Source organism: Tyto alba, unplaced genomic scaffold, assembly GCF_018691265.1.
Source record: "Tyto alba isolate M040663 unplaced genomic scaffold, T.alba_DEE_v4.0 Super-Scaffold_16, whole genome shotgun sequence".
In the NCBI taxonomy this organism is placed as follows: Eukaryota; Metazoa; Chordata; class Aves; order Strigiformes; family Tytonidae; genus Tyto; species Tyto alba.
The window spans coordinates 3,702,495-3,715,180 of record NW_024881278.1 but is presented as its reverse complement, the minus strand read 5'-3'; the positions used below and the strand labels follow the sequence as shown (position 1 = coordinate 3,715,180).

Below are 12,686 nucleotides of genomic sequence, written 5' to 3'. Positions count from 1 at the left end.
GCATCCAATTTATTTTAACCAGAAGGGCTACATTTTTCTTCCTTTAAAGTCATTAAGACTTAAATCTTCAGGTATTCCAGGGTGATCTGTTCTATTTTAGGAAAGTAAAGAAGTAAATCATTGTATAATGTAAACTCCTGTCAGATGTAAGTTATGTATAAATAAGATGAAACAGCATCAAAATTAAAGGTGGTGCAATACTGCAAGAACATGTCAAAAAGTGAACATTACTCCAGTCTTCAGAAATTGCCCCACAGAAAACATCAGACCTTTCTCTTCAGAAAACTCTAGTCATGGAACAAGGAATTATCCCTAAGTGTATTATTTGATACCCTTTTCCATGCATTGCTATGACACAGGTTTTTAGCAAAGCAAGTGTGCAAAAATATCGAGTATTTTCCCTTTCTGAGGCTTTATTGCTATTTATTATTTTTTGCTGCAGCAAATCATCAGATTTAATGTGTATGATTTCTAATTTTGCTTTGGCTGAAAATAATTTCTAGTTATTTTATCGACTGCTACAATTATCTCTTCATTTCTTCACTAGTTGCTAGAGAAATCTGCAATTAGTCATGCCACTCACAGAAACATTCACCTAATTTCATGGAATGCTCCTTTTGTCTTTTCATTTACGTGGAATGTTGTTTTTCTCCTAGATCTTAAAAGATGGGCTTTGCCCTGAATATTAACAAAAAATGCTAAGTAAGAATTGATGTCAAACAAATCCTATTACATCAATTTCTACTTTTGGATGACCAAATTTTTCTTCCAATTTTCAAGCTACAAGTCAGTATTCATGTGTGAGATGCTGGTCCCATACAAATCAGTGGAAATTTTGGTATTGGCTAAAACAGAAATACACTTTTATCCTGTGTTCTGTATTCATGGCTTTTAAACAGACCACGAGGTAAATAAGAGGTAAATAAGTTTTACATCACCGCCATAGATGTGACAGCGTTAATCACCACTGGACTTAAAATGCAATTTTTCTTCCTTCTGGTTTATGTTCATGAGAATATTTTTGACACTTTTTGTCTGCCTAGGGAAGAAATCACTTCTTAGCACATAGTGTTAATCATCTCATTTTGCTTTCTTTAGATGTTTTTCCTAGAAGGTCTCCTCTCTAATATCTTTATAGCATGTGAAGAATTTTAATTTCACTTACTGTAACACCTCTATGTAGTGTATTTCTTCTTGCCTGTTTTTATCCAGTAAAAAGTTTAGAAAAAGAGGTGAACAGACGGATTTTAGAATATATAAAATATTGTGTATACCATCATTTATATCGAAGTCCAAGCGTGCACACTGTAAAAAGGCAGTACTAAGAAAAGATGTGGTTCTATTGAAAAGTAGAAAACTGTCCTGAAAATGTTGAAAAGACCTCAAGAAGACCTTGATGTTTGAAACTGGGCTTGCAAGAAGATAAGCAATCTGCAAATCTGAAAGCAGACACTCTATAATTAGAAATGCACTGATGACATAGCAAAAAGGTTAAGTGATCCTTGAACAGTATCCATGTAAGATTGCTTCCAAGATTAAATTTAATTACAGTTATTCATATTGCTGGTTTCTTGCTGGAATTGTTATTTCAAATATTAACAGGATTTTATTCATTTTTTCTTCCTACACTTCGAATTATTTTAGACTCTTCTGGGAAGCATCTGTGTTTTTGTCTTATGCAGAAGAAGGATCTCTGCAGAAGTGATAATACAATGTTAGGAGCAGTAGTTGTGCATCAGTGCCAAGGAGCCTCTGTGATTGACCTTCATAACAGGCTTAATACAAACACAGTAAAACAAAGTACAGGCAATGCAGTAATAGTAATGAAAACATTCCTTAATATTCTTTATATTTTCCTATCTCCAGGTATCATGTTCCCACTTTATCTTTCCTTGCCCTGGCACATTTTGAGGGCATATATAATTAGTCTATGTGCTACCCGTCCATGTCTGCACAGTGAAAATCATAAAGCAGATAAAGTCAGCTCTTTTCAGGCAATCAATTTTCATTACAATACATGAATGCTGAGAGAATTTTCAATAACAGTAGATGTGGACTAGGAAATACCTGATTTTTCTGTTCCATAACACAAAAGGGAGAAATAAGTTGATGTAGAGAAGTTGGTATTTCAGTCTGTTGCTCTGATTCATAATTTTGAAAGAAGGGAAAATAAAAAGAAACTGATACTTCAACTTCTAAAATACTGTAATAGTAATATATAATCTACACTATTACTAATGATCTATCTCTTGAAACAATATAATTTTATACATATTAGGGAGAGAACACACAAAAAATACCACTCGCTTGAATGCTGGTACTTCTAAATATTTTTTAATCCCTCTTAGGTGCTTTTTTAAATATCTGTGCATATAGTCCAGTTCACAAAGACAAGTAATTTTGTAATGTCATGATTTTCTTAGTTTGACTTTGTTGCCTACTGCAAGAATTTTTTTTATCGTATTAAAAACTGTTAGTTTTTCACATAATTTTCCTTTTCCTTCTTTCTGCCTCTGGGATGCAGTGGCATTGGAATTTATATGCTAAACCAAAATAATGTTGCATTACATTTTTCTCTTTTGCAAAAATTCAAGTTCTCACAGTGCTCTCTTTGAGGTAAACACATAATTATACACAGAAGATCAGAAGAATTTGTTCTAGCTATGGTGATAGTTTGATACTTATTAGATTTAACTCTTGCATATTTTTTTCAGATTCCTATCAAGAGTTTTTTTGGAGTTGGTGTGCCCATTTAAAAATGCTGATGTCACATCTAATTGCTATGATCTCAATAATTGTGCTTTTTTTGATTCAAGGAGGTGACCTTTGAACGTTCTGGGTTCTAAGAGCGTGGGTCTATTCAAAATATACACTAGTGGAGGAGAATGCAATAAAATTCACTATAATGACCCCTAGACCTATAGAAAATACCCATTCTGCTTTCTTACTTTATTTTCCTGGGTAGCTGGTGGTCAGAAATAGCTAACACGCTGACGTAGCCTGATCTGTTCTTCCCATCCCATTCTCCCTTGCAGGTTCTTAATTCCACTGCCTTGCTTGTCTTCATCTTAATTTTCCATTCTCAGCTAAAAGTGGCCTTTAGCTTTTTTGCAGAATTGGCTGCATGCAAAAGAAAGCATTAATGAAATGCCACAGTGATTTAAATTGCATGCAGCTCTTGCATAGTTTTGTGGAATAACTTAAAGCCTCTTCACAATATATTTTGTCAGTGACTGAGCTGATGACCAGTTCACCCTCTATCTGCTTCAAGGCACATCCAGAATGCTGATTTCAGAGAAATTACATTTTCTGATTCAAATGCCACCCAGCCTTTATCGCAGCTCTGGTTTGGTCTTGCTGACCCCAGGAGGAGCTGCAGTGCCCGGTGCTCAGTTGGCAGCTAATGACAGACTAGACACAGCGGTTGTTGTACTCTTATTGTGCAAGGGAACAATAAGCACTCCTTTTTCCTATATACCCAGCTCTATTTTGTCATGAAAAATAGCTCCATGGTAACATAACCGCTTATGCCATTTGTGTATCTTCCATGATATACAGATCATGATTAACAGTAGTCGAGGAAGTTATATTAAGCAATATAAACCTGTCCTTTCATCGAGACTTCTCAACAGAGTATCAAAAAAGGAAACTTTTAAAGATACCTAATACAGATTTTAAGCAGGCACATGTAACAAAAATACAGTCATCTAAAATTAGGAAGTGACCATAGGACTGAGCCGCATTTTAAGATGATTTGAGTAATCATTCTGAGCAGTATAACCTATCTTCAGACCTTCAACTCCCATCACTGATACGCATGAGTTCTTTGGTTGCACTTTGGGAAAACTGATTATAAGTAGAGTTTACTGAAGCTCAGTTTAATTCTAGAGGATGTCATGAAAACCACTGAAGTAATTTACTGTTGTAAAATTGACTTTCTACCTGATTTTAAATAAATTTTTAAAATTTTAAAAAATCTGACCACATAGCCAGACAAGCTAAAGTGACCATTGAGCAGCTCTGCCTAGCAGCTTGTTCTTACGTCCAGATCCCCAGTAAGAAGGCTGTCCTGATATGTTGGTCCCAGTTACAAACACATAACATGCATGCAGTAGGTAATTACATGCATATAAAATGTGGTTACACCATCACTTATTACACCAGTTCTCCAAACTGACATAATACATCTTAGCAGTAGCAAAATTATATCTGCGCTATGACTTCTGCCGGTGAGGATGTGTCAGGGGAAATACTTTTGGGCGAGCTGGCAAGAGCAGTGGAAGTTTTTTGGTGCGAACCCAGCCCGGGAGGTGTGCGGGTGGGTCAGTGCTTTGTCGCGGAGCGCGGTGCAGGGGTGCAGCTGCAGCTCCCGGCAGGGCCGTCGCGCTGCACAGGCACCGCACCCACCTCACACGGGCTAACAAACAGGGTGGGAGAGTGGGCTGCATTTTGGCACAAAAATCTGCGGGAAAACTAACTGCATTTTCGAAATCTGCAGTAAAACTTGCTGCTTCTCTACCAGTGCCTATGGCTGATGCAGCTTTGCTGGTTTTGAGACCCGGGTAACGTCTTCTGCCCCTTCTTCTGTACGGCTGTGCCTTGTAGACGTGCTGTGGGAGGTGACAAGTACCCTCAGCTTGGGGAGTTTAACAGAGGCCCCTGCACAGGAGACTGCTTTCTGTGAGACTGATTTGGGGTTTATGCCATAGGTCAGGTATGACAGGAAGAGAACGAAATCCAAATGCGGTTGGGAGGTGTGTGTGTGTGAGAAGTATGCCAGGCATGTGTATAAAGTAACAAAAGGAGGAAAATATTTAAACTTTGAATAAAAATGTTGCCTGAAAGAGGCAAATTCATGTACAGTTATTTCCCTAAAGGTAGCAGCTGACAGCCTCGTTATTTTATTTTCTACTAAGTGCATGGGAAAATATACCTTGATGTTGAAAGTTCAGTTTCACTATTATTCAATTGACTTGTACCTTTACTCCATGTATGATCCTTTTGATAAGCTCTATCAGAGGAATCAGAATAATTGCAGGATATATCTAGGTCCATCTGAAAAATTCACAGCAATTGGATCAGGAAATTATATCTAGTTTAGGGGTATTAAATAGTCCATTACTGCTGCTTTCACTCTGTAGCATTAGCATGACTCATTTATGTATTTCTTTTCTCCCTTTAGCCCTAAACAGCAGGCAAAAATGGCAGAGTACTGCAGATTAATATTTGGAGATGCATTGCTTATGGATCCATTGGAAAAATACCCGGTAATATGGTTTGGTGTTTATCAGATCCCAAATATCTGTGTGAATTCTTATCTAAGTCTGTCAGTGATGTACCATTCTTCATACACAGCCTTTCAAAACAGTCTAAAGGTGGGACTTAAGCAATGTGAGCTATTGGTGATTTAAGCATATAATTTCTGATTCAGAGATTGTTCTGATACAGTGAATTGTAATCTTGTAAATGCAATTGAGTCTTATAGCTGCCATTTTATAATGTAGACTTTAATACTTGAACTAAAACTTCAGTTGTTACTGTAGACACTTAATAAAGCATTTTTCTTTTCTTCTTAAGTGCCCTCAGTAGCCCTGTTTCATTTAATGTTGAGATTACCTCTTGTGCAAAATACATTTCATTTTAACAGGGCTTATAGAGGTAAAAACTATCTTGCACTATGTGGGCCCTAAGAAATTGCCATAAACTCATTTCTTTTGTTGTTGTAACAAATTTCTCTTCCTTTTTTTCTGCAAGCTTGAACCTGGGGTTCCTCTTCCAAGTCCTACGGATTTAATGTACAAAATTCTGGTGAAGAATAAAAAGAAGTCACATAAGTCTGCAGATGGAAGTGCAAAAAAGAAGCTCTCGGAGCAAGCTTCCAACACATGCAGTGATACATCTAGTATGTTTGAACCTTCCTCCCCCGGCGCAGGTACGAACTCTGTCTACAAATATATTTTGCCCTAAACCACAGATGCTTAATTGCACCTAGTATTTAATCCGTTTGCATTGCTCTAGCAAGGTAAAGGGACACCAGTGTGGGCCTCACTCAGTAGGAAATAATGCTCAGTGTCATTGATCCAGGAGTCTGTGAAGGCTCGTGACTGAGGAATCACTTACAGAGTGACCTAAAGCTCAGTGACGTGTAGTAACATTTCTCTGCACTGCTTAGGAAGTAGAGCAAGCTGCCAGCTCCTCCACCCTTGGGTCCCTTTTCTATGTGCCTAAGCCCAGTACCAAATATAAATGTTTTCTTTTTTTCTGTTGCCTCCGAGATGTGCCTACCATTTGGTGCCCTTTCAGACTTAACCCATTGCACAGGAGAACTGCAGTGGTTCTGCAGCGTCTTAAGATTTAGAGTAACTGTGAATGAGATACCTGTTCCTCAGGCAGGCAAGGCTCAACCTGCTGTTGTCTTGCATTAGTTGAGAACACATCACAAACCTCTGTGCAAAGTGCTATAAGATGTTCTTCTGTTCCAGAGATGGAAACAGGCAAAAATAATACTGCAAACAGATACTTATTACCATCAGGAATTGTAGGGAATGTAGCCAATGGAAAGCAGTATATTACGTTTAACTTGTTCATTATTAGAATTTTTTAAATCAGAAATTAAATAGAAAAGTTACTATAATTTAATATATAGGCATCTGGTAATGCCTATGGGATCTGCAGGGGACCATTGTGAGTGTTGGTATACAAAAATCAGTGAGAAACACTCTTTGTCCCGAAGAGCTTAAAACCTAGACAAAGAGAAGTAGAGAAAAAAAAGATAGAGTAAGGATTTGCTCTAAACCACAGGAGCAGATTAGCAGCAGAACAAACAACAAAATCTGTATATCCAGATTCCCAGCCCAGTGTCTGTTCCCTGCACTAGAGTTTCTTCTTCCTATTAAAGTCTGAAATGTTGGATTGCTAAAAGCAAAGACATCAATGCCTCAGTAGTAGAATACTTACAGAGTAAATGAAACCTCTACTGGAATACAAATTCATTACCATTTGCCATTAAAAAACTTTTTTCCATTGTAATTTTTTCTAAACTCTGATTATTTGAGCTGAAATTTTTCATGCTGGCAGTTTGCCCCAAGCTGAATTAAGGAAAAAAAAAAAAAAAAAAAAATCCTGCTGTATTTGTGGATAACATTTATTCTGTTAAAAGCAAAGAAAGACTTTTCAACTACTGTGTTAAGAAAATTTGAAAAGGGCATGCTTTGGAGTAGGGCTTGGCTTTCAAAAGAAGATTCATCCTGGTGTCAGGAATGATTTAATACTGTTTTCTTGATTAACTTTAGACAAATCCCAAGCAATAGAAAAATAAGTACATGTGTGCCAGCTGACTCCTTTCCAACACTTGAAATCAACCCTGGGTTCCCAACTCTCCATTTCTGTTACCAGCACATAGTGAGAACCCAGTGGCAAAGTGTATGTCTTACTTTCCGAGTGCCTGATCTGCATAGAGGGTGACAGCTTTGTCTTCCAGGAGCCTCTCTATGAGCTTTTATAGGAAAAGACCTGGGCTGTGAATCTAGATGATGATGGTGCACGGCAGAGGGGTCAGTACCCATAATAGGGTGTGTAATTTTACAAATTAACTGTGAATATTATGCCTGTATTACCTATATTACAACCTCTGTTAACCGTAGATTATGAAGATGAACACTTAGAAATTATGAAATGCTAGAGATGAGACTGCAAAATTAATGTGGTCACTTGGTTCATCTGTGACTGCTAAAATATATTACTTGTAATCCTTCTGTCAGCCATTGTTTCTCCTTTAGGACCGATGCCTCTTTTGGAGAATGCACTTAGTCAATATTTTTTCTCTCTCTGTCATTCAATCCGTGATCCTAGATGTAGCATCCTCATCTTGCAGTGAATTTCTGTGGGGGTATCCAGGCTGCATATGAGCACTTAACAAACAGCAGTGAATTTATCTGAACAATACCTGTGGGAAGTGAATAAATATTAAGCCAATTTTATCTAAGAGGAGCCGAGTCTGAGAGAGCTTAAGAGCAGTTTAGGGCTGACTGACAAGGAACATCCAGGTTCTGATTTTTCAAGAATACTTTGAATTTTTAAGTATTCAGAGCACAGCTCCAGAGATTTCAGCTACAGCTTACAGCTATAAGCATGCAGCATTTCTGTAAATCAGATGCCAGATTTCTGTCTGTGAACGTTAAAAAAAAAAAAAAAAAATTAAAATCCACCATTTTATAAGACCACTGTGGCAAGACCCAGTGAAGAGCATGGCTCCATGGGGCAGTGCTCAACAGTCTCCATGACACCCTTTTTTTTCACTGCCCTCATTCCTTAAGTGCATCTCAATATTGGCAACACATAATGCTGGAGCCCTGCAGCCATTATGCTCCTCTATAGCCAGTATCTTTTTTTTTTTTTTTTTGGAGCATGAGAAGAGTAATGCAATTAGACTCACTAAAGGAAGCCTAATTCTTAACATTTCTTAACATGAGGTGTTTCAATACTCCAACCTTAATGTAATCTTTACATTTAGCAAGTTGGACATATTATTCAAATAACTCTATTGTATTGTATAGCTCCTGTCAGAATTACTGCTGATCTCTAAGAGAAAGTTGTGCTGATTTAGCCTTCTTGAGATTTCAAATTATTTTTTTCACGGCAATGCAAAAAATATGGAGATTCGTACTTCAGCTGATAGCATGCTTCACTGTGTCTTCCACTGCTTGAGGTCTGATTTAAACCCAAATAAATCATTCTTCTGATTTGTTTATAAAGCATACCATATGAAAACTAGGTGGTGGTGGTATAGTAGCAATAATTAAAAACACAATTCTGAAATGAGCTTTGAGGAATGGCTTGCAAGATGTTAATGAAACTGATGTAAAAAGTAACTTCAGTAGGGTATAATATCTGTCAGTGGAGAAAGCTTTCCCTAAAGGTGCAGCAAAGCCGGCAAAGAAGAAAAAGAATTTCAGAGATAACATTTGTGAGATGTATTGCAATTTTGGTAAATAAGCATCTTAAATTTGGCTGTTTTAAGCACAATGAATGGAAATAAATTTTCAAACAAGTTAGATTACACTGCAGAAAGAACAGTGGCACTTCTGCAGGTACGTACATTTTAGTGAAAGTAGGCCTGTACTGAAAACAGCCAAAACTTACTAATTGAACAGTATTTAAATTTTCAAGCAAATTGTTAATGTCTCACTGATAGGATAATGTTTTTGTCAGAGTAGTGGGTGCTGAAAGAAAAGAGTCACAGGAAGACAGAGAGGGTAGAATTGGCTCCATCATTTCATGACGACTAAGAAGTCTGAATAAAAAGTTTTAGGCTCAGTGTATGTAAATACATTGGTACATTGATGCTGCATGGCAGCTGAGGCCAGGGCCCACTGTTACAAAGTAAAATGTTTTAGCAAACAGAATAAAGTTCATTTTTTCCTTTGTAAAAATCAGCTAGTGCTGATGTACAGCCTGTGGAAAAAACAAAAGGTGATTTCCTCCTCAAAGATACTGGTGCCTGTCTAAACGCTGTAGAGCTACCAAGCTGCACCAGCAAGTACCACATTTATAATCCATTCTGGCTGTTATTTTAAAGGGGTCTGAGAAAGCAGATTACAAAATTCCTCTGAATTTCAAGCAATGTATAACCTTTCATTTTATTAGGCTCTCAATATCTGTCATGCTGCTGAGGCATGGTGAGAATGGATAATACTTAGCACTCTGCTTCCTCAACCCTTGGTAATAGGGATTTGGCTTGTCATTCCCAGCTCTCCTCTCCTAATCACCTTCCAGTCAGTCTTACTGTGTTGAATCCCTCTGCCCATCAGTTGGGATTCAGCTTCCTTTGTCCACTCATTCTGTTACCCAGTGAGCACTTCTGTGCCTTCCCCACACTGTCCCATTTACTAGGGGCAGCTCCTTGAAAACATCCTTGAAACTGCCCCATTATTCCACTGAGAAGTTTCCTGTGCCCTTCTGCCTACGAGCAGCTGACAGTATCTGCGTTATAACTTACCTATTGTGGGAGGGAGCAACATCTTTTTACGTCCTGATATTCTTCTGTCTGCCTCTGTCCAGGAGCAGGATCCTGTCTCATACTTGGAGGTCAAACCCTTGGAGCAGGGCTCTCTAGTTTCTCTATTTGTATGCCTCATAGCACAGAGAGGTCTTGTCCTGACTTGGGTTTGTACTCCCGTCTAATTGCAAATAATTATTATGCCATTACAGCTAGTTGTCGCTTAGACAAGCTCACACACATGTACTGGACTTGACCTGCAGCAGAGCCACGTACACCAGCCCACATGCATTTATGAAACACAGTGCCTGTGCCCTCCTGGGGAGGGATAGGAGTGATGGCATGGGGCTGATCCCGCTGTGCGAGGGTGAGCATGACAGTGTCCACGGCACAGACAGCTCCTCAGTCTGGCTAAGGCTTGCTCTGACTTTGTGTCCCAGCAGTGAAATGGGAAAAGAAGGTTGGGTTTGAGCACAGGACCATGCTACTGGGGGAACGGCAATGCAGAGGTAGTCATACTTTCTAAAGCACTTACTAATTTTTATTCCGTGTTTGCAATCCTGTGTGTTATTTGTGCTGGTTTTGCTGTCTGATGCAGAACTTGAAAATGAGATCTGATCTCCTTGGGAGTCTTCCTGTTAAATATTTTAAAATAAATGAATAATGTGTTGCATGCTTTCCTCCCTGGACACTTCTAGCAAGAACAAGCTATGAGCTACCTGGTATCTCAGCAGCTGAAGTTGCCTGAAATCTGTCCATGTCCCCCATTTTGTGGACTGTGCTATTTTGCCAGTCTGGTTAAATCAGTTGAGAGCTTCCCATCCGAAGTTTGTCACTGCAAATCCTGTGAGAGCTTGGCTGGCTCTTTGCAATGTGTTGAGGTGCCTTGAGCCATCCCTTGAGCCTGTTGAGCAATCATGTTACTTTCTTCAATGAAACGTTAGGGAAGAAATGTGTTCATGAATAAAAGCTTGACATTTCAACATCTGCATCTGGAAGGAAACGCAGGCTGGGTAGTCATCATTTGGTTGTGAAAGGCACACTCATTATTTAAATCATATGTGCTCTCCATGTTCAGAAGGGGCCCACTGGGCATGATTCAAGTCCTGCTGGAACAAAGAGGAGTTTCTTTATTGACTCGGTGGACTTTGGATTAGACCCTAAATTGACAGGAGGAACTGAGACTGAATTACCATTCTCTGGAGAGTTTGGGAATGCTGCACAGTGGTTAGATTTTTATGCTGCCAAAATAAAATTGCCACTATGGAAGAAAGCTGAAAGGTTTGAGGAATAAAATCTTTGGGGAGAGTTGTCAATCTTATAGGTGTGGATAGGTGACTGCAGTATAAGTTAAACTTTCTTTTCCAGATTCTTCTTAAGATGCACAGTGTATACTTTATGACAGCCAGACCCACTAAAGAGAAAGATAAGCTTGATATTCCTTAATGGTTCCATTTCTGATGCAACCAAATCAAAACATTTTGGAGGTGAGGGGAGGCATTCATTAATTAACAATAAAGAATCTGTGTCTTGCCCGTAGGAATTGGATGACTACACCGCAATTGGGAGCAAGGTATAAAATGTGTTTTATTCGGTCCCATTTACTCCAGCAGTACGTTTTCAGGGAAAGGATGAGCCTCGTGCGTTTTCTTCGCATTATTTGATTTGCAGTGCCCTCAGCCGGTGCATTTGAGCTGTGCCACTGGAGTCCGAGCAGTAAGGCACACGGAAGCAGGCTGTGAAGGGAACTGAAGTCCAGCTATTGCAGATCGGTTCCTGTGCCAGATCCTCCCAGCTGTGCTGCCTCAGTACATGTACTGCGATACGCTCAGAACAGATGGATTTTGCTGAACAGCCCCCGATGCCACAGCCCGAGGGAATCTCATCAGTTTTCACATGTGATTCCTTCACCCCGTGAGTGCTGTTAGGTGTGCACTTCTCAGTGGGGGTGAGGCTGTCACTGAAGGTCCTGCAGGGATCCTGAGGGAATTTGAACTCACGTCTCCCAAACCCCAGGGCTGTGCCCCAAGCATGGGAACAGCTTTTCAGAGCAGTCTTGTGACACTGCACCCACACACTGTGCACGCTACGCACACTGCAATGCTCTCTTCTCAGTGCTGATACCTACCCCATGATTTCCAAACACCGAGCATCCAACAGCTGCAGAGGAAGACTTTTTGTTTGGTTGAGCAATAAGAACTTATCAGTGCTGAAGATGGATGAATTCCTCTAGGCAGTGCATTTGATTTGTGCTGTGACAAAAAGCACATATACAACGTAGTCTCCTTTAAGCAGTGCTACTTCCACATCTTTCTCAAATTTATCCCTGGTAATTATAACTATTGTTTCAGCCAGTAATTATCTTCTGCTTAAAACTTTTCAGGAGAAGCAGAGATTGAGAGCGATGATGATGATGACTATGATGATGACTGTAAAAAGTCGTCGATGGATGAAGTAAGGGTGTAGATACGTTTTACGGTGATGGGTCGGTTCCAGCAGTTGTGGGTTGGCTTGTGTTACCAGGAGTGGGACTACCATCTAGTGGAGAAAGGGAGGCAGAGCATTGGGAAACACACCACCAACTTTCTGAAGTTGGTTGTTAATCGGTTTGGAAGCACATCTTTATTTATTTATCTTTCCATTTACTGAAGAATAAGAATAAATAGCACCACAGCTGATCCATTTTAGA

The 12,686-nt window shown here is 39.2% G+C and overlaps 1 protein-coding gene across 2 annotated transcripts in view; it reads left to right on the top strand.

The window, feature by feature from the left end:
- PLCB1 (phospholipase C beta 1) overlaps nucleotides 1–12,686 on the top strand; it is a 408,321-nt gene that overhangs the window by 300,736 nt on the left and 94,899 nt on the right. For both annotated transcript variants that reach the window (XM_042789375.1, XM_042789376.1), the window contains exons 13-15: nucleotides 5,183–5,267; nucleotides 5,755–5,932; nucleotides 12,381–12,451. In XM_042789375.1, the coding sequence (XP_042645309.1) occupies nucleotides 5,183–5,267; nucleotides 5,755–5,932; nucleotides 12,381–12,451 (334 nt within the window). The remainder of the gene's footprint in view (nucleotides 1–5,182; nucleotides 5,268–5,754; nucleotides 5,933–12,380; nucleotides 12,452–12,686) is intronic.